The 22,451-nt window shown below is 35.5% G+C and overlaps 1 protein-coding gene across 8 annotated transcripts in view; it reads right to left on the bottom strand.

Moving 5' to 3' along the window:
- Nucleotides 1-349: 349 nt before the first annotated feature.
- Nucleotides 350-22,451, bottom strand: part of LOC125654313 (sulfate transporter-like) — a 41,248-nt gene continuing 19,146 nt past the window's right edge. For 7 of the 8 annotated variants that reach the window (XM_056145317.1, XM_048884225.2, XM_048884221.2 and 4 more), the window contains exons 2-18: nucleotides 20,645-20,977; nucleotides 20,251-20,361; nucleotides 18,888-19,114; nucleotides 17,906-18,070; nucleotides 13,986-14,147; nucleotides 13,597-13,679; nucleotides 13,290-13,437; nucleotides 12,164-12,277; nucleotides 11,890-11,967; nucleotides 10,410-10,505; nucleotides 8,523-8,629; nucleotides 6,544-6,613; nucleotides 5,822-6,007; nucleotides 5,044-5,205; nucleotides 4,283-4,337; nucleotides 3,408-3,529; nucleotides 350-2,935 (exon numbers count right to left, since the gene is read on the bottom strand). In XM_056145317.1, coding sequence (XP_056001292.1) covers nucleotides 2,837-2,935; nucleotides 3,408-3,529; nucleotides 4,283-4,337; nucleotides 5,044-5,205; nucleotides 5,822-6,007; nucleotides 6,544-6,613; nucleotides 8,523-8,629; nucleotides 10,410-10,505; nucleotides 11,890-11,967; nucleotides 12,164-12,277; nucleotides 13,290-13,437; nucleotides 13,597-13,679; nucleotides 13,986-14,147; nucleotides 17,906-18,070; nucleotides 18,888-19,114; nucleotides 20,251-20,361; nucleotides 20,645-20,977 — 2,318 coding nt within the window. In that variant the 3' untranslated portion in view covers nucleotides 350-2,836. Of the gene's footprint in view, nucleotides 2,936-3,407; nucleotides 3,530-4,282; nucleotides 4,338-5,043; nucleotides 5,206-5,821; nucleotides 6,008-6,543; nucleotides 6,614-8,522; nucleotides 8,630-10,409; nucleotides 10,506-11,889; nucleotides 11,968-12,163; nucleotides 12,278-13,289; nucleotides 13,438-13,596; nucleotides 13,680-13,985; nucleotides 14,148-17,905; nucleotides 18,071-18,887; nucleotides 19,115-20,250; nucleotides 20,362-20,644; nucleotides 20,978-21,905; nucleotides 22,098-22,451 lie in introns of those variants that run through there. The other variant, XM_048884226.2, reaches the window with a different exon arrangement.

Here is a 22,451-nt window from a genome sequence, read left to right as displayed (position 1 = left end):
CCGTCTTGTCCTGTCGGATACAATACTACAAGACCCTTTCTCATGGAACTCCATAATGACCTTGAACTTTGACCCCAAAATCAATCAAGCAACAAAATGTGGCTTGTAGAATGTTTATAAGTTCAGTGTTGCACATGGAATATAAACACAGACTTCTTGCACACAAACTGTTCTGTCACTATATTCTCTTCTTGCAATAAATTGTGAGGGGATAATAAGGGGGGTGGGATGTTTGATTTGTACATATTTCATTCTATATAATGTATACAAAAGGATCAGAAGCAAGTTCATACAACTTAACTCTCCTTGGGGGGGATGGGGGGTTGTAATTCATAATATAAACATGAAATGAATGCAGCATGAACAACCTTTATTTCGAAAAATAAACAAGTCTATAATGATATATTGAGTTTTCCCCCAGTAATAAGGATGATAAAAATAAACGATTGGAATGAACAACAATGCTCCACTGGAGAAAAACATTCCACCTGAATTTGATAAAAATAAAATATATGTTAAAATAGTTACATCAAAGAATTCATAAAAGCATGGGTAAAGCTCTCTCACAATGAAATATAAAGTTTGTGATCATATTTCCCCCCTCAATGCACTTAACAAATGACATTCCTTATGCTCGCCACTGTAAATACACAATTTTCAATGTATATACTGTACATTGTGCATATACACAGAACACTGCATGCTAATTACCCATGATTACATGTACAATGTATATATATAATGCTTTGTAAATCACTCGTCAAAATCCACAGAAAAACTACTCGCATCCAAACAAAAACTACTTGCATCCGAATAAAATCTAATACTAGTATGTGTGCATGAAAAAACTACATTCATAAATCATAATTTTTTTTATAACAAACTATTAATAATCTGAATCACGATATCCAACAACTGTAGAATTATACACAATAAAAAAAAACCAGTCCATAAAACCTCCGTGTAAATTCTATTTTTAGCCATATTTGAGCTGGCTTGGTGCCAGTAATCGATGTCTCTATCACGGTTTTCTTCCTGTTTTAATAGTGTCGGGTTGGGATCGCTGTATCAGCCAGCAGAGTTACCACAGTCTGTTCCAATATTTTGAGTATGGTACGAATTTCAAAATCCATGTATACGGTTATGTTAAGATAGATTTTACTTGCACTGAAGCTGGTATTTTTATCATAAAAAGCAGTGTGTTATAGGAAGACAGGAAGTACAGACAACAAAACTGCTGTTTTAAAACGAGATATGTTCGTTACACATCAATGCTCCAGATTAATTAGGCCAAGATGTAATATACGGATTGATTTTCTCAAGATCAAATACTAAAAATGCTATCATCAATACCTATACTTAGTAACAGAGGACAAACGCTTAGGAAACCCCAGATAAGATTTTCAAAAGACTAACCCATAGTGCAAATACAAATACCCAAGTCCACACCTTTACTGAGATCAAATCATTTCTTGAGAAACAAATTATCTGCTTTCATTAGCAGAGGCAACAGTCTTTGACCATGTGACTCAAAAGACAAGCTATAGTGTAAACATGACACTTACTGGGGTACTGCTGTTCATAATTCATCGCCAAGGTTACTTAAAGTTGCAGAAAGATCAACAAAATAAATACAATTTCTCCCCTGATTTTCTTTTTATCTCTGGGACATAAAAAAAAATGCATTAGTGTAATGTAATGTACTTTTTGAATTTCAGATTTAAAAAAACTACTCACAAGCAAACACTAAACAGGAAAAAAATGACCGATTGTATGATTGCATTTACACCAAACTCTAAAATCTGCTGACTCATGATTGCTCTGTTATCTTTCTGTTGATAAATTCATTTCTGTATTGACATCAATAGTCTACAGCTAGATAATTTGCTTTGAATCATTTCCAAATTCTCTGATTACAATTTGTTGTCACAAAATTTTAAAACTCGTCATGGTTTTGAAATCCGTTCTATATTGGCTAAAAAATATGACAATGGAAGTGGATAGACCACGTTCTTGGACAATACCACAACAACAGCCTGAAAATCTCTTTAGCAATGGAGACTCCTCAGAAAAAGGGGAAAACACTGACAACCTATAAACAACCGAGAGCACACTGTGGAGAAAGGGAAGATCTTGGATAGAAATATTGTATAGAGGTTCATCTTTATCTTAGCAGTGAAAGCAGTCATTATGTGACAAGAAATTGTCAATTACAGCCTTGGGAGCATGGAGAGGATATAGGTACATGTAGGTGTATTCAATGTGGTTTTAATTTGTAATGAGCGGAATCTGACCTACAGTGGAAATCAAATTGCTCTGTACGATCAACCTCTGTATCAATCAATGGTTTGTGTATACTAATCAATAGTTTGTACTACAAAGATGCACACATAATACAATTCCTGATAAGACTCTCTCTCCAATGATACATGTAAAGTGTTGAATGACTGGTTTCAAGAGTAGTCAGATGAAACAGCAGAGGGATGTCTTCCCCATCATGATAAAAACTTTAAAACTCCCCATTATTTTTTTTTCATCCCACATTCAAAATTTACATTAAAAATACTTGGTAAAATAGTGCTGACTCAGCATTAAACATTCAATCCACCATTAAAAATATACTGTGTCTCATTTTTCGCCACAAATTCTGTGTACTGGCAGAGACATGTTAATAACATCCCTGGTACTGTAACATGCACATGTAATTTTCCTTTAGATGGTCATTCATGAACACACTGCTGTTCGATGTAAGAATTGCTTTGGAAGTTTTTGAACCTCAGCCAATGCAGGCTTTTGGCAAATGGTTGTGTCAGTTGTATGAATATTAACACGTGTGTTATGACCTGACATCGCTTTGACTTCCATTGCTGGCTGACCTCTGTACTATTTCTGTGGAACCTGGAGCGCCATCTATTGGCGAATCAGAGTCGCTATCCTGATAAAAAAAATAAAAGTTCCAAATTAAAATAAAATACAGTGTCAGGTATACTGTAAAACAGGGGTGGGAGTGGGGGTGGCTTGTGGCTGCAATATTCTTTTTATCAGTAATTTTCAGTTACCAGGGAAATCATCAAAAGAGAAAATATTTAAATTTAAAAGTATACAGCAATTACATATATATATATACAGAAGGTAAATGCATATAATGAAATTCAGAGACCTTCCATTCCGTGACACAAATCGTGACCTTCCACAGAATTAACCTTAATTTCCTTCTAGTAATTACACTGCTAACAACCAAAAAGTTATAGTGTATATCTAAAACCACTAATTCTGAGAACTATGTACATCACTGTCCACTGATAAAGCGTGTACAGAATATACTACTATGTTACGTGATTTTGAGTCCTCTCTGTTTCCGTGGGACTGGTTGATGAAGCTGACGTAAATAACTCGATCTCACTTACTTGTGCTACGTTTCTGCTCTGTAGTTGAGCATGTAAAACGGCATCATGCACGGTCACAAACAAATTGTCTCTGTCTAAACAGACAAAGAAACCGGTCTTCTCCAGCATTTCTCGAATTCCAGCTGAAAATACAATGAAGAATTCTGAGTGTGATGTTCAAAGTGAAAAGCCTTCTCAACAGCCAGGTGCAGTCAGAACCATGATATCACTTCTTCAAATATCTTATTTCATTAGGCCAAAAAATAATAATAAATAGCTTCTCAAGCAACAATTTTGATAAGGCAGGCAGGTACTTTTTTTTACTTGGCTGTAGCATGAGTTATCTTTCCTTTTCATGTTGACTATAGCATAAGCCTTTTCTTCCTCGTGAACATGTTAACAAACAATGGAATTTTTATGAGAAAAAATAGCTTCACATTAATTGATATTAAGTGTATACTTAAGGAGAAGAACTCGTAAGTTATTTGAACTTGTTTCTGATCCTTTTGTATATCATGTATGTACAATAAAATATGATCAAAACAAGTGTATACTTATTATTCTTAAACAATTGTACATAAATGAGTATGCAATGAAAGATAAAATTAATAAAAATTGAAGGAAGAAAAATTTCATGTGGTACCTTTTTCAAGGATACAATGGTGCCTGAAAAACCATAACATTATTTTTTTTCCTTATAAAACATACTTCAGATGAATGTTTACTTTATCTAGCACAAACCACTTGCTGTTTAGACTTCAGTATAAGATGAAAGAAGTTAATAATTAAAAAATATACACCTGTATTCACAATGATTTCATCATCCGGTGAAATTATGCAGCTTTCCGTTCTTACATGCTAATACAAAAGAAATAGAACCATGCTGTTCTGTTTACCTTTACAATAGGCCAGGTGAATTTTGACACTTATTTCCCTGAAGTCATTTACAATCTGAAAGAGAATATATTCATCATTAATACATTTGTAAAATTAACTTAAAATAGAAGTTGAGGGGGGATAACCTATCGTAAATTTTAGGGTCTTATCAAAATTCCCAATGCAAATCTGTGAAAACTTGTCCAAGAATACCTCCTTCCTTCCTGCTGCACCATTAAAATTGTGTGCTACAAGCCTCTGAGGAGTTACATGCAATAGTGTAGCATGTACAATTTCAACAAAGTCCCATAACTCCTATAAAATTTGTCGAATCAAATTGGCTGCGCAATATGATCAACTACATATAGTGACTAACAATCCTACACAATCCGTGGAGTGGTTTCAGGGGAGTTGTGTCCACAAAGTGGGACAGATGGACACCAATATTTTTATGACCCCTTCCGCATTGTGGTGGGGGACAAAAAGATGTATTAGTGAGAAATAGTGGCTCTGAGCAGGGAGAAGTTTACCTGTGCCAAAGCTGACCTGGCAAACAATCCTTAGCTCTAACACTATGACCTTGGTTTTACATTTCATCAAACATGAAGTTTCTCTCTTGTATCGCAGACCAACAGTTATATATCATGACCAGGGTTAAAGTTGTGGGCTAACAAATACAGAGATCAGGCAATGGAGAGACCAAGAAATCACACACACACACACCCCCAATCTTTGATCTCAAGGCACATCATATGATGTACAGTATATAAGATGTTCTTACTGATGTGAGAGCTTTCACCCCCATCGAATCAATGAAACTCCATGTGGAACAATCCAGGATGATCGTGTCGAAGCCGATGTCTGGGACATCAGTGCTGGGCTGCAGTTCTGTAATCTGGGTCTGGTCTCCGTTTACAGTCAACTGAATCTCGTTTGTGTCATTCTGTAAAACATGTGTAACTACATGTATATGTAAACAACAATGCACATGCAAGGTACAACATTTAACTTGTACCGCTTAATGAAGAAATCGCCAACCTCATAGATCCAAAATTGATTAAATACTGTTTCTTAATTATGTTTCCATTTTTAGCTCATTCATGTTTACCCAAATTGAATGATTGTTATTTCTTTTTGCGACACAGTTTAGGGAATATGTGAATTGATCCAAAACAATGGAAATGGTTAGCATGTAACTTACTTATCTGATTTAAACTACATTGTAATACATGTTTTACAGTTACATATACACAATAAGCTCTGATTGGTTGATATTGAATATTGTTTAACGTCCCTCTCAAGAATTTTAAACTAATATGGAGATGTCAACATCGCTGGTGAAGGGCTGCAAAATTTAGGCTTATGCTCAGCGCTATGAGCAGGGAGGAATCTTTATCGTGCCACACCTGCTGTGACACAGGACCTCAGTTTTTGAGGTCCACCCCCATTTAGTCACCTCTTGCGACAAACAAGGGGTGCTGCGGACATGCTCTAACCCGGACCCCCAAGGGTACAATAAGCCCTGAATAAGAACACAAACAAAATGAAATTTGTTGTACCTTGTATGTGATTTTGTCTAACTTTTCTTTCTCCTTCCGTGCTCGACGTTCAGCAGCCACAATATCCTGTTTCACGTGCCTGGGATTACACGTGTACTTAAAGAGCATGGTTTTGAAATATTCCACACTCACAAAGAATATCGCATTTTCAAATCGGAAAATTTTCACCCGAGGAATTTCTGTTGCCTGAAATTTACATTTTCACTTTCAAAATCAAAAATAAAATACAGCAAATGAAATCTGTATTTTTAGCAAACAATTTTATTGAATGTTGTGAATCTAGTTTTATTCAAGAGGATTTAATTTGAATTTGCATAATTTTGCAAGAAAGTAAATTTACAGGTATTTCATTTTTGTAATTTCATTTTTGCAGTATTTACTATTACTTAGTACTGTTAATACTTCTCTTTGTACTGAGTATAATATCAATTGCTCATCAAAAGTTTTTACCCCGTTTACATGTAAATTGTCAATCCCATTCTCACACTGTAATATCAATTGCTCATCAGAAGTTTTTACCCCGTTTAAATCTTCAATCCTATTCTTACAATATTTTGGTAAATATTTTCTGATCTACGAAATGGTCATTAAAGACAACATTGATTGATTCTAGCAAATTCTAATTTTTTTAAAACGACTTTCGCGTGATCAATTTTCAAAAACAACATTTCACTCTAAGATTCCATCAAGTTCTTTATGACTGATTTAACCCCCTGTCTCACCTCTTTATAGACAGAAACATCCCTGTATATATCTGTCCCAGGCATCTGTCCCAATACACACACATAAGGCCTATCAAACGAAACAGAAAAATCTACATGCATTATAGTGTACATGTAGGTCATTGTGTCTTTAATGAAATGGAATAATAATTCTGACCAGAATAAACCCCCAAAAACCTAACATGTAGTACTGTATACATGTTTTTTCCACAGGGTGACAATTTTGGCTTATACGAGTATTAGTGATTTCATTATAATCAAATATTTGCACCCAACATGACACAAATTTTCACAAGAAAGATAACTCTGTATAGCAGTGGTTTTTATGTCAAAGGTACTGTATATATGTACTACATATAGCACTCTTCAGCTTGGAAGGTAAATATATTACAGCTTTGTTTTTAATATATTCGATCAGTGCATACTATCTATTCAAGATATATTACTGGATTCAGGTACTCTTTACACAATTGCTCTGAAAAAATATAGTTCCATTCATGATCAGCAGATACAGGATTACAACAAATGTATAGAATATCGATGTGTATGTAATATGTGGGAGAAAACAAAATTAAAGTCACATGTTTTTAAGAAAAATCACTTTTCCGCCAGAAATGTATATAAGAAGTGTTCATATTCCTACGCTAGCTGCCTCCTCAGTCTTTTCACGAAATATAGGTCATTCTTCAATTGAAAATTTTTTCACGATTGATTATACTATTGCAACAATTATATTACTTTGATGAATATTGTTCATTAATTATCATACAATTTCTTCTGAGAGAGAATGTTATTCATTAATTTATGTGGGGTTTTACGGAATGCGTATACAACACTCAACACCTGGATTCGGACCACAATTAAAAGGTGAAGGTCACCAGTCTGAAGATATTTGCAATGTATTCAGTGTGACACATACATGTCTATTTATTTTTCTAAGGGTTTCTTTGCTGTTAAGGTTATACATGTACCATATACAAAATTTGGAGAAAGTGTAGATTACATCAATCCTTCTTGTTTTTGACATTCTAAAGTTCACATTAATTTGTTACATGGTAAAAATTAGAGTACAATTGTATTTATTCTGAGAGATTTCAATTTTTTCATGTCTTTGCTTTGAATTTCCATACAGATATAAAAGGAAAAATTTGGGAAGAATGATGAAATAAGACTGGTTTGATAGGGAAATTTTGTGATAAAAATGATCATTTTTAGCAAAAATTAAGCCTGCACAAAGTATGTGCCCCAATAAGTTGTATTAATAGGTATACACATTCTCATGTAGTATTTTTAAAGCTATACTTTTCTGCTGTATTTCAATAAATTTGCTAATCCCCAACTTCCTTGATTTCCTTCTTTATTATTCGACAAAAAAGCATAAATATCTTTGTTCCGTATTTGTGCCATCTATCCATTTTTTCATATGTCTTGCAAGCACCGGTGTGTGCACTGTTTGCTAGTGACAAAAGACTGGTGACGGTATTTGCTACGGACATGAAGGCCTATACACCAGTTTCATAACAAGTGCAGTCTTTTCTTAGAGATCAGCTGAGCATAGTGAAAATTCAAGTAAATTAAAAGTCGAATATCTTGGATATGGGGTAACCCATATCTATTCTTGTATATCGGTTGTTCCTGATGACAGATAAGTTATTAATACTACACTGTCCATCAATTTTTATGTTTTGGAATTCCAAACTATATTCCACTAAGAACATGTGTATACCTATAAGGTAGAAAACTGACAAATTCTACACACGCAGAAAAAACCTGCTAAAAATCGTAAAAAATAATCTTGTTTTCGTACTGTAAATACTAGTAAATTGTGACATCATAAAGGCATTATACCGTTTCGAAACAAGCTGGTAATCCAAAGTTTTAGATAACAATTAAGCATTTCTATCTCATAATGTACAAATAGGGAGCCAGAAAATGGTCACTACTGCACCCAGTCCTTCTGATGACAAAAGCAGTCTTACCTCTGTACTCTGTAAACAATTGTAAATATTGCGACCACCACGCCAAGCAAGAGTCCGAGATCTACATCTAATATCACAGTGGCTAGGAAAGACAGAATCCATATAATCTGTAATCAAAAGACAGAATCCATGTAATCAAAAGACAGAATCCATGTAATCTGTAATCAAAAGACAGAATCCATGTAATCTGTAATCAAAAGACAGAATCCATGTAATCAAAAGACAGAATCCATGTAATCTGTCATCAAAAGACAGAATCCATGTAATCTGTAATCAAAAGACAGAATCCATGTAATCTGTAATCATAAGACAGAATCCATGTAATCAAAAGACAGAATCCATGTAATATGTAATCAAAAGACAGAATCCATGTAATCTGTAATCAAAAGACAGAATCCATGTAATCTGTAATCAAAAGACAGAATCCATGTAATCAAAAGACAGAATCCATGTAATCTGTAATCAAAAGACAGAATCCATGTAATCTGTAATCAAAAGACAGAATCCATGTAATCTGTAATCATAAGACAGAATCCATGTAATCAAAAGACAGAATCCATGTAATCTGTAATCAAAAGACAGAATCCATGTAATCAAAAGACAGAATCCATGTAATCTGTCATCAAAAGACAGAATCCATGTAATCTGTAATCAAAAGACAGAATCCATGTAATCTGTAATCATAAGACAGAATCCATGTAATCAAAAGACAGAATCCATGTAATCTGTAATCATAAGACAGAATCCATGTAATCAAAAGACAGAATCCATGTAATCTGTAATCAAAAGACAGAATCCATGTAATCAAAAGACAGAATCCATGTAATCAAAAGACAGAATCCATGTAATCTGTAATCAAAAGACAGAATCCATGTAATCTGTAATCATAAGACAGAATCCATGTAATCAAAAGACAGAATCCATGTAATCTGTAATCAAAAGACAGAATCCATGTAATCAAAAGACAGAATCCATGTAATCAAAAGACAGAATCCATGTAATCTGTAATCAAAAGACAGAATCCATGTAATCTGTAATCATAAACAACAGTCACAACATGCAGGGAGAACTTTAATACGGCAGATTCCTTATTTTACGCGAGTACTTAATAATATTAAATATGGTGAAATGACTTGAATTTGTCAAATTGCGGGAGTCTGTGTGTTGTCTGGATGTCGGATTACACAGGTGAGCACAGCATTTTATTTGTCCTAGGTTGTTAACAATCATATACTGATAAGAAAATTATTCACAAAAACATAATTTCTAGTGTCAAGAAAACATTGGGAATTTGGGACAAAATATAGTTCTTATGATTGAAAGTGCATTGCAGCACTTATATACACATTACTGTTAAGTCAAAAAATTTCAAGGGGTAAAATTTTCATGGTTTGAGAAGAAATAAAATGTTGATGACTTTCTCATTTCACCGTTGATGAGGTTGTATCTTTTATTTTTTGGGTTGTTTTTTTTTAGTTCACTGTTGATTTTTCTGTTCATGAAGAATTTGAAGTTTGTGGTTATGTTAATATTCAAATATGTAACAAAACAAATACTGAAATTTTTTAGGTCAATAGTATGCTTTAGCTACCATTGCAGTACGATATTCATTCTCCAGGCTCCGTGAGTCAGGTGACCTCCAAAATGTAAGTAATTGTAAACATATGTACATATACATGTATTTAATGAACAAACTGAACATTGGTTAAACTCAGTCTGATGTCTCATCCGACAAGGCGAGATTGCAGAAACGAACCGTGTGATATAAAAGTGATTTGCAGTACGCATGATGTCTAATTTGTATAATGAATAGATTGTCTGTGTGGCTATATACAACACATGCACTTAAAATTCACGCTTTGATAGAAAACTGTTTGTAAAACTTACAAAGTCAATTTTGGACAATTTCCAGAGTTTAGGAAGCTCCAGAAACTGACGAAACATCCCCTTCAGGGCAACAATAATGATTGCGGCTAGAACACACTGTAAAAATGAAAGTAGCATGAAAGAACTAAAACATGTACACTGTAAAAATGAAAGTAGCATGAAAGATGTAACATAATAAATGCAACTACAACACACTGTAAATTGAAACTGATCGTCTTTTAACCAGTAAATACACAAAGAAATATCTGTACTGCGTATTCTGTAAGGTCGCTTCAACCATATATGCATGTAGGTTAATCTCAGCAAGATTCGTTAAGGTTGGAATCATGGACTGATGCCTCTTCCAGAAAAGGTGTGTCCAAATATCTAGCCTTGACAAATCTCGCTGAGATTGGCAGGATGTGTTATCAACAAACTGAATAGTTTTGTTTTGCTTGCATTAGTAGTAATCAAGTCATGAAATTTTTTGCCAGTCTATGCTTTCATATCATAAAAATTCATACAAAGATCATTAAAAATATTTTCATTTTATTCTGTCATTATGAGAAAAGCTACCCTCACTGGATAGATATTGTATTACTGTGTAGAGATTCACTACTAACCTTAGGTAGGGATCTGAAGTAAGGCCCCATCACTACTAACCTTAGGTAGGGATCTGAAGTAAGGCCCTATCACTACTAACCTTAGGTAGGGATCTGAAGTAAGGTCCTATCACTACTAACCTTAGGTAGGGATCTGAAGTAAGGCCCTATCACTACTAACCTTAGGTAGGGATCTGAAGTAAGGCCCTATCTTTACTAATCTTAGGTAGGGATCTGAAGTAAGGCCCTATCTTTACTAACCTTAGGTAGGGATCTGAAGTAAGGCCCTATCTTTACTAACCTTAGGTAGGGATCTGAAGTAAGGCCCTATCACTACTAACCTTAGGTAGGGATCTGAAGTAAGGCCCTATCACTACTAACCTTAGGTAGGGATCTGAAGTAAGGCCCTATCACTACTAACCTTAGGTAGGGATCTGAAGTAAGGCCCTATCACTACTAACCTTAGGTAGGGATCTGAAGTAAGGCCCTATCTTTACTAACCTTAGGTAGGGATCTGAATAAGGCCCCATCACTACTAACCTTCAGTAGGGATCTGAAGTAAGGCCCTATCACTACTAACCTTAGGTAGGGATCTGAATAAGGCCCTATCACTACTAACCTTAGGTAGGGATCTGAAGTAAGGCCCTATCACTACTAACCTTAGGTAGGGATCTGAAGTAAGGCCCTATCACTACTAACCTTAGGTAGGGATCTGAAGCAAGGTCCTATCTTTACTAACCTTAGGTAGGGATCTGAAATAAGGCCCCATCACTACTAACCTTAGGTAGGGATCTGAAATAAGGCCCCATCACTACTAACCTTAGGTAGGGATCTGAAGTAAGGCCCCATCACTACTAACCTTGGGTAGGGATCTGAAGTAAGGCCCTATCACTACTAACCTTAGGTAGGGATCTGAAGTAAGGTCCTATCACCAGAAGAACTAAGAGCAACAGAGCACTGGATACCAGCCCCGTCAGCTGCAGAATGAAAAAGAAACATTCAGGTTTACAGTTTAAAGAATTCATACACTTCACGGATTCACTCATCCATGACATATCCATTATAAAATCTTTTTCTATAAGTTTCAATTAACTTTTGAAAGTCCCATAGAAGCGCTGTTACTTTCCAAGAGTTTTCGGGGGGGGGGGCTTTAATAACCTTTGACCTACTAACCTGAGTGACTCCGCCCACATGTTCCTGAATGAGACTCCTTGACAGAGAAGCCGAGGATGCAACAGAAGAAAAGAATGAGCTACCCACATTGGTGATGGCGTACGCAATCAACTCCTGCAACAGAAATCGTTCTCATCACTACCCAGTATGTCTCTTAGAAATCATTCTCAACATTACCCAGCATGTCTCTTAGAAATCATTCTCAACATTACCCAGCATGTCTCTTAGAAATCATTCTCAACATTACCCAGCATGTCTCTTAGAATTTTTTTTTTACTATTTACATCCAATACAATTGTAAAAGGAATGTTGTACAAGTAACGCATGCCCTGAAGGATGACAGAAGAATTACTGTGTGTGTAGATTGGTTTGTTTGTCTGTTTCTGTTGTTAACATGACAATGAATTACTGTGTGTGTAGATTGGTTTGTTTGTCTGTTTCTTTGGTTAACATGACAATGAATTACTGTGTGTGTAGATTGGTTTGTTTGTTTGTCTGTTTCTGTTGTTAACATGACAATGAATTACTGTGTGTGTAGATTGGTTTGTTTGTTTGTTTCTGTTGTTAACATGACAATGAATTACTGTGTGTGTAGATTAGTTTGTTTGTCTGTTTCTGTTGTTAAGATGACAATGAATTACTGTGTGTGTAGATTGGTTTGTTTGTCTGTTTCTGTTGTTAACATGACAATGAATTACTGTGTGTGTAGATTGGTTTGTTTGTTTGTTTCTGTTGTTAACATGACAATGAATTACTGTGTGTGTAGATTGGTTTGTTTGTCTGTTTCTGTTGTTAACATGACAATGAATTACTGTGTGTGTAGATTGGTTTGTTTGTCTGTTTCTGTTGTTAACATGACAATGAATTACTGTGTGTGTAGATTGGTTTGTTTGTCTGTTTCTTTGGTTAACATGACAATGAATTACTGTGTGTGTAGATCGGTTTGTTTGTTTGTCTGTTTCTGTTGTTAACATTTGTTTCTATAGGCATGTCCTCCCATCTCAAAGCAAGATAATGCAGAGGCTACATGGGAATTTGAATTTATAAACTATATATAATGTTGTATTACACTTTTTTCTCTTTACTTAATGGCAACATTTTACAAATTAGATCTAAAATCAGGCACCTGGTTAGAGTCAATTTCGTATCCCTCTTTTCTGGCCAGAATTTTTCCCATGGAAACGGAGATGGCAAATACAACAATGGCCAGGGCAAAGGCATCGCCTATAACAGCTGGCATCAGAGAGAAATTTGGCACAGTTGGCATAGGAAGTCTACAAAGGTCAAAGGTCATTTAGTGTATAACGGGTATACTTGTTAGATATTGTTACGGACATCAAACACATCAAAGTGTGGAATAATTACTATATAATGGCATGCAATTACATGAATAAACCAGATTAATGAGCGTTAATATGTGTATCATTTCTCACCCCGTGGGAATATCTCCAACAATTTTTACATCAAAATTATTTTCAATATCCATAAAGTATGCTATCACAGTTCCCAATACTACCTACAAATAGATAGTCAAAACAGGCAGTTTAAGCATCTTGTAAAACATGTACAATTGCATCATAAATGAAACGGAGACAGTTTTTAGACATGAATTTCCACTACTTAATAAAAACATGATTTTCACGAAAAGTATTTTTTTCCCTGAAGATATCGAACTCTATCCTCTTTTCACATTAAAGTTTTCACAATACAACTGAATGGCGATTAGCAACTGACAATATCCTTACAATAAAGATTTGATAATAATTCGATAATAACAATATTTTGGATGTATTTTTTCCCTTTGTTCAGTGGTTACACTTACAGCGATGAGCTCAATGGGGACGGGCATTTTGAGCTTCGGTTTTATCTTGGGGTTATTGTTGATGTACTCCTTGACGAGGTAAATCATCACCATAAATAGAACGGAGGCTATCAGAGTAATGGCGTTCGTTTTCGGCAGGTTCCCAAAGAAATCACGGTATGTCTGAAATCACAACAGTAAAAACATTGATACTCAAGTTTTACGAATACACTGTACCTGTAGAGGCTGTGATTTATAGCACTGAGTCTTGATGCACCTAGAACTACCTGACCGCGTTTGCACCAAATACCATATATTAAGCAGAATTCTTAGCGAGGATTTAATTTTGGCATCACTAGCGAGAGTAATGAGATTGTTAAAATTGAATATCGCTAATAATTTATTTCATATCGGAGGTAATAGTTATCTTTCCTGGAATTATGAAGTCGCTAAATTTAGCTCGTCCATTGACGACGGATGTTAAATTATCGGATTAACATAGCTGCATGAATGCTTGATATGGTTGCAAGTTCAGTTAGGTCAAGTAAAATTAATTAGGGCTGTTCCAGAAATGATCAAATGGGGGGGGGGGGTCGGGCGGCAAATGATATTTTTTTTGTGTGGGTGGTCGTATTTTTTCATATCTTATTTGGTCCGTGGTTCAAGACTGTTCAAAAAATATTTATTATGGGTAGTGGGTAGTTTCTATTGTTTTATTTTGTGCCACGTGGGTGTTGAGTTTTCAGAATATTTTTATTGTCGCTCTTGTCGTGTTGGTTACAAAGGAAAATTGAAAACGTGCTTTCAAAATGCTGCTTTCAAAATCGGAAGTAACATAGAACTATTCGAGTTGTCGCTCTTTGCAGCGCATAACTTTCCATTACGGCACTCTTCAAATTAGAGGCGCGTTTAGTAGGGTCCCTTTGGATGTGATGGTGGCGAACTCTGTTCTGTAGATTATTACAGTTTACAGTGCATCGATTTTGGGAATATTTTGAAACCAATAGGTATTCCATTTTCTAATAAAAACAGGCAAACCTTAGTTGATTTATACGAGGGTACCGATGCGTTATATTTATCAGTCAGTGTGATGGTGATATAGAGGCCTCCGGGCGCGGGCTCCATTAGAAGACGAACGATTCGTGGAAAAACATATCCATACCCATTTCATGATAATAGCATCGTTTGGACTCCCAATCTTTCCAACATTCCCGCCATAGATGCCTTTGATTGTTGATGTGACATCGTTTCTTCAGAACTACTGTGATACAATGTCTCACAGGCATTACCGCGTCATTGACTAGAATGTTTGTCCCGAAAATCTCGCGAGATTTGTACCGTTTTCATTTTTAAAAATATTTTGTGGTGGGTCTGGTTAGTTTTTTTTTAACGCAGTATTAAGTCTTCCCCGGAAGACATGTGTCGCCTGCTAGTTCATTCTATATGTAATATATCACGTATAATGTTGAAAAAGTAAATTATTGAAATGGTGTTTGTCACTAAACAGGAAGTTGATAAGCGACAGATTCGAAAATGTCTTACACAATACAGTTGGCCACAGTGATGCTCTGTGCCAAATATCAGGGAGTTGCCCCATGTGGTTCTTGAGAAAACTGTGACAGAAATTTTTTTGCTGTAAAAAATTCTAAGTCCCGGCAAACAGGAAGTTGATAAGCGACAGATTCGAAAATGTCTTACACAATACAGTTGGCCACAGTGATGCTCTGTGCCAAATATCAGGGAGTTGCCTCATGTGGTTCTTGAGAAAACTGTGACAGAAATTTTTTGTGACGACGACGACGCCAGACGACGGCGCCAGACGACAACGCAGGACGACGCAAGACGACGGATAGTGATCCCTATATGTCGCCACTGGGTAACGCAGGCGACACAATTAGATGGGTCATTGTAAAATGAGTTTATCAATTTGATGGGTCATGGGGTAATTTTTTATTTTTTTTATGGGTGCTTGGTATATACAAAAGGTGCCTCCCGACACCCCCCCCCCCCCCCATGTATTTATTTCTGGAATAGCCCTTAGTAGATTATCATTCAAACTTCACAAAAAAATGTGGCGGGTGGGAGGATTTTATTTTTTATTTTTTATTTTTCGCCATGGTATTCTTGACCTCGAAAACGCCTTCTCTCATTGAGAAAAGGCTTTATAAATCATAATTACATTTGTATTTGGGTTTCTAAAAGGTAAAGTGAAACAAAGTACATTTACGATACCGGACTGGACATAAAAATATCCGGAAATCGTAATTTTGAAAAATAAAAAAAATCGGGGCGGGACGATTTTCGAGGGGCGGGCGGGAATGATAATCTACTAATTAATTTTACCTGGCCTTACATTCATGTACAATATGCTATCATTACATTAATGTAATTTGAAATTGTGTTAATAAATTTTACAAGTTTCTGCTTTACGCACACGTATGACGTCAGACTGACCGACAGTACACTGAAGATGACGTCAGACTGACCGACAGTACACTGAAGATGACGTCAGACTGACCGACAGTACACTGAAGATGACGTCAGACTGACCGACAGTACACTGAAGATGACGTCAGACTGACCGACAGTACACTGAAGATGACGTCAGACTGACCGACAGTACACTGAAGATAAATCATACTGTGGTATCTACCGGAATTAAATACAACACGACCTCCATACTGATATCTACCGGAATTAAATACAACACGACCTCCACACAGTAGTATCTACCGGAATTAAATACAACACGACCTCCACACTGTGATATCTACCGGAATTAAATACAACACGACCTCCACACTGTGATATCTACCGGAATTAAATACAACACGACCTCCATACTGTGGTATTTACCGGAATTAAATACAACACGACCTCCATACTGTGGTATTTACCGGAATTAAATACAACATGACCTTCAGCACTGCTCAAGCACCTGTCACTTTCCTATGTGCTACATAGCTCTGACACCTGCCTAAAAATGCTGAGGACTAGTTGAAGTTAAATATATATGATATTATTGCTATAGTAACTTGAACCATAGAGTCGGATCACATTGAGTTGTCAACTGCAGATCAACATATCAAATGAGATGCAAATTAAGTGTCGCGATTGATCTGATGATCCATGCCTGTCGACAAGACGTGATCCAACTCATCTGATCAAGTTACTGTGGTAATGATAAATTTATTACATATACCCTTATGTATTCTTAAATACACATTTATAAGATAATGAATGCATTTTTTAAGTTACTTAACAAAAAGACAAACATATATTGAAACAAAAATTGTGGATGCAGTTCTGTCTCCACAAAAAATGTGGGTTGATGCATTGTGACGTCATCAGTTTCAGAGAGACCTGATCTGGAATCAGATCACCACAGTGTGGTTATCCGGAGAGTCGATCGGATCACACTGTGAATTTACCAATATCAAAACATGGATTATTGACGGGTGTGTAAGGAAATAAAAGAAACATTTTGTAAAAGGATCCTGTGTTTTGCACTGAAGGATCTCATGGTAATCTACACAAGACAAGAAATATTCAGTGACAAGACAATCTCATTACTTTGAACTTAAGGAGGTATGCTACACCAGAAAAACTTTATATGGATGAAAGGTGGAGGATATGTACAAAAATATTTTGAAATTGAAAACTTTTAAATTTATTTTATTTAGTCAAAAATGCAGTTTTAGTAGAAAGCCATCTGACAGAAATTTAAAACCCCAGCTGCTATACTCAAATCCGCGATCTACAGTTCAGTAGTTGACATGTTAAATTTAACCTACTGATCTACTCAACTACACGATGAATTTTGAAATGAATAGGCAAATATTGCTGACATATATATTTTCAGCCATGTTGTAAAAGGAAGTCAGCCATTCTGATGATGTAGAATACCTCCTTAATCTAATAGATTTTAGTTTATAACTTACATAAATAAGTTTGAATGCCCCGCTGTATCGGGCAGTTTGGATTCCAAATACATGTTTGATTTGACTAGTAAACACATGACATGCAGCTCCCGTGGTGAAACCACTGATCAAGGGGTCCGACAAATACGTCGTCACAAAGCCCAGACGGGCTAGGCCCATCACAAGCTGAAAGTGAAAGTAAAATCATAGATCTAGTCTAGTATGATCAAAAAGATTATCTAATTACGAGACAAAGGGCAAAAAATAATGAACAGTATCACTTTGGGGCAAATTAATTAATGCAACACACTCGTCTTGTATGATATGCAACTATATGCTGAACAGTGACCATAGATGAAAAAAAAACTTAGACAGATATTCGAAATGGAGTACTGCATTAGACATTGGAAATGGAGTACTGTATTAGACTGACATTGGAAATGGAGAACTGCATTAGACATTGGAAATGGAGTACTGTATTAGACTGACATTGGAAATGGAGTACTGTATTAGACTGACATTGGAAATTGAGTACTGTATTAGACATTGGAAATGGAGTACTGCATTAGACTGACATTGGAAATGGAGTACTGTGCTTTGGAGAAAAAACCCCAAGTAGCTTTCAATAAAAAAGTAAAAATTGAAATGCTAATTTAAACTTGGCCTTTAAAATTGTGTACAGGTACTCTCAAGATCAGCAGCTAGCAATACCTTTCTTACATTGCGCAACGAGCTAAGAAACTGGTTTTACTCACAGGCAATTATATTGGGTTCAAATTCACTATAATTAAAGAGTATTCTCTAATAGTAAATTAGAACCCAGACTATATAATTGCTTGTGGTTTTAAATTAGCCAGAGAACAGTGACAATCCAATCCACTACGTTTAAGTTATATTTAAACACAATAACCATAGCAAGATTTGAAAATAACCTCCCCCCCCCACCCACCCTTTACAAACAAGAAATTTTCACTTTTTCTGGGTGTATATCGATGAGACCTACCTGTATAATGCCGACCATGAACGTAACTGCCATTGCTATCTCCAGCTTGACTGCTTCACTGTTGTCAGTGCACTCCAGTGTGTACAGAGGACCCGTCTGATTGGTCACATTAGTGGTCGCCATGGAGTTGGAAACGTTGTTACATGTTTCGATGATGCTTATACTGGGGGACTTCAAACCCTTCTCAATGGCCGATCCCATCATTAAACAGGCTACTGCAAAAGTTCCTACAACCAAGAAAAGTCTTCATTTGTCAAAATTTGAGATATATACTCATACATAAGTCGGATTTTTTGGGAGTTAAATATTGGTCCAAAACACTATGACAGACTTATAGGCATGTCTTAAGAAGATTAGTATTTTTGTAGACAGTGTAATGTATAACATAGTATTTTTTAAACAACTCAGTACTCCGACAATTATCATGATTATCGTTGACTGGACATATATAATTTATGTATTCTAAGACTGCACAAAGTACAAGTACTGTATTTACACATTTTGATAATTTATTTTATCTCTATTTCAAGTGTACCTTATAATTTATTTTCTAAATTCCTATCTTATTCTCTCAATAACTTGACTTACTGTGAATCTTTCGTTTATCGGTAAAATAGAATACGCCGGTTTCGAGATACGTTCGAGTTATTTCCCTTTGAAGAACTCTCGTAGATAGTAAGACGTAAAACAACTTGTTTACATGCGGGAATGGGACGAATATTCATCACTGCATAAGTGAATGTACTCAGTATGTTTCTCATATGCTGTTTCATCACCCAAATTCAACTGATACACAAACTAAGTAAGTGATAAGTATTCAGGGAGTAATTAAATACGTGGAATTCTTATCATATCACGTAATTTCGTTTGATTGTAGGTATCATATCCAGGATATTACTTTCAAATATGACATTGTTTTTATATTTCTACTTTAGTAAAATATTCTTTTGATAGTATTTTGTATTTCCTACATTTACACATTTAAAGAGAAGCTGCTTTTAATTACGTTTTATCGTCTTTCTCACTGACTGTAAGTTCACTCTGTCCCACTTAGGCACTCAAAGTTCTACTAAATGCACCTCCTACACAAGAGAGCTCCTATCTCGAAACTGGCATATTGTGAACCCAATTTAATATCAAAATATTCATATGTACTGGCCACTGCATGGGTATAACTTAAATTGACTTACTATGAATCTTTCGTTTATCGGTAAAATAGAATTGCAAACCCGATTTAATATTGAAATATTCATAATTATGTACTGGGTATATCTGTTTTAAGTTCATTGTGAAAGAATATTGAAACAGGATTTTCAGAAGTAGAATTTATCACATCGCCGGTGTTCTAGCTGTGTGGTCTTACCTATGGAAATGTGCCTCGAGGTTCCAAAAAAGAAATATATGATCACAGGAAAAAAGGATGTATATAAGCCATATACAGGATCCAGGGTGGTCAACATGCCATACGCCATACCTGTAAATCAGCACAAGTCGTTATTTCTTATTTTTACAGCGTTTAATGGCATTTAAAAACGATTTTCTTCTGAATCAGTTTGATAAAATCAAATAAATCTAAATGTGATTAAATTGTCAATATTTTCAAACTTCCTTCAAACTTAATTATAAAGATTATGGTCTCATCTCATTTTTTGTTATTATCATTATTATTTGTACTAAAGTGCAAAAAATTGAATTGATACATGTATGAGATCTGTCCCTGAATTAATCTGACGAAATCACTTTCTTATCTCCCTTACCCTGCGGAATGTGCATGATCCCCACTGTTAAACCTGACACTATGTCCCCGGTCAGATCAGTACGAATGTTGTAGTCCTTCATGATCCCAATGAATGGGAATATCTTGTACAGAAATCCCAGGAAGCAGTCCCTGGAACACTGACACTTCCTACAGGACTTAAGGAGGGACTCCCTGAATGTGGTCTGAGGTCGTGACCCAGGGCTAAATCCCTCGTCAAATTTCTGTTGTGAGAAGACAGGGCGATCGATGACCACTTTGGCGTGTCCATTGGGCTGTTCGTCCAACAATGACTCGTGAGATTCCACATCATCCCTGCTCATCTTCTTCTTACCTTAAATATCAGAAAGCCATGAATACCACATGTTGCACAATACCAGATGCCAACTTTATACATCTTTTACAATGACAATTAAATTAATGTGAATGCATGGCAGTAAAAGTCAGGACAAAAAACCTTATAGATACTGATCTTAAACAAAAAAAGTCATCACAAAAACAAACCCGTAAAAAACCTTAGTACTCCAGTCTTATAAACAAAAAAGTCATCACAAAAAACCTTATAGATACTGGTCTTATAAACAAAAAAAAGGCATCACAAAAACAAACCCTCAAAAAACCTATACTGCAGTCTTATAAACAAACAAAAGTCATCACAAAAAAAAACCCTTACAGATACTCGTCTTATAAAGTCACATGCAAAAACCTTGGGGTATATTGATCTTAAGGAGGTACATACTCTACATCATCAAAATGGCTGACTTATATTCCTTTTAAAATATGAATGAAAATATAAATATCAGTAATAATTTGTCTATTCATTTCAAATATCATTTTCTACCTGAGTAGCTCAGTATGTTAGCTTGTCAACCACTGAACTGTAGATCGTGGGTTCGAGTCCAGCAGCAGTTTTAAATTTATTTTTTTCAGATTGCTTTCTATTAAAACTGCATTTTTGACTAAATAAAGTAAATTTGAAAGTTTTCAATTTCAAAATATTGTTGTACATATATCTTCCACTTTTCATCCAAATCAAATTTCTCTGTTACCTCTATCCTTAAACAAAAGAAGTCACCACAGAGCTAACCTTGGGGTACTGAATGACTATAATAGCATTTCAGGGTACTACAAATATGAAACAGTTAAACATGTGACAGATACCTCTGAGGTTAATTCTGTGTTAATTGTTATCAACTTACGTAACTATGATACCAATTCAGAAATCTGATAAATTTATTATTTGTTTACATGAGGAACATTACCATGGGCTCCATCACAAATGTTTTCACAGCCCCCAGCATCCTCCTCTATCAGAGTTTGGTATTTCATATTAGTGTCAAAGAAGGTAAACATATATATCCAACCTAGTGGACTTATACTGTCAACCTGCATTTCTTATATCTCATCAAAACAAATACATGACCACACTTCCGTGATGGTGTTTGTATGGATGAGTTACGCATTGATTATGAAGTGTGTAGTCACCTCTCATCATGGCTATAAGGACACTCGACATCAGCGTCCTCGTGCAGTGGATGTCACGGTTATAAGACTGTCAAGACTTTGCGTCATGAGTTAAATTGCCCAGCCAATTACAAAAAAAATTACATTAACTTTCTTCTTCAGATTTAATTACAAAAGTACCAAAAAAAATGGCTCTCACACGCATGACAAAAATTGGGTCAAGTGCTTTAATTACAAAAAGTCACAGTTTGATTAATACTGAAATTAACAAGAATTTCATTAAGAAAACAGAGCTTGTTGAGTGAGATTTAGATTTGTACGTGTGTATCGATCAGAGCAAATGC

This window comes from Ostrea edulis, chromosome 7, assembly GCF_947568905.1.
Source record: "Ostrea edulis chromosome 7, xbOstEdul1.1, whole genome shotgun sequence".
Classification (NCBI taxonomy): Eukaryota; Metazoa; Mollusca; class Bivalvia; order Ostreida; family Ostreidae; genus Ostrea; species Ostrea edulis.
The sequence above is the reverse complement of the archived record's forward strand: the minus strand, read 5'-3'. Positions and strand labels throughout refer to the sequence as shown.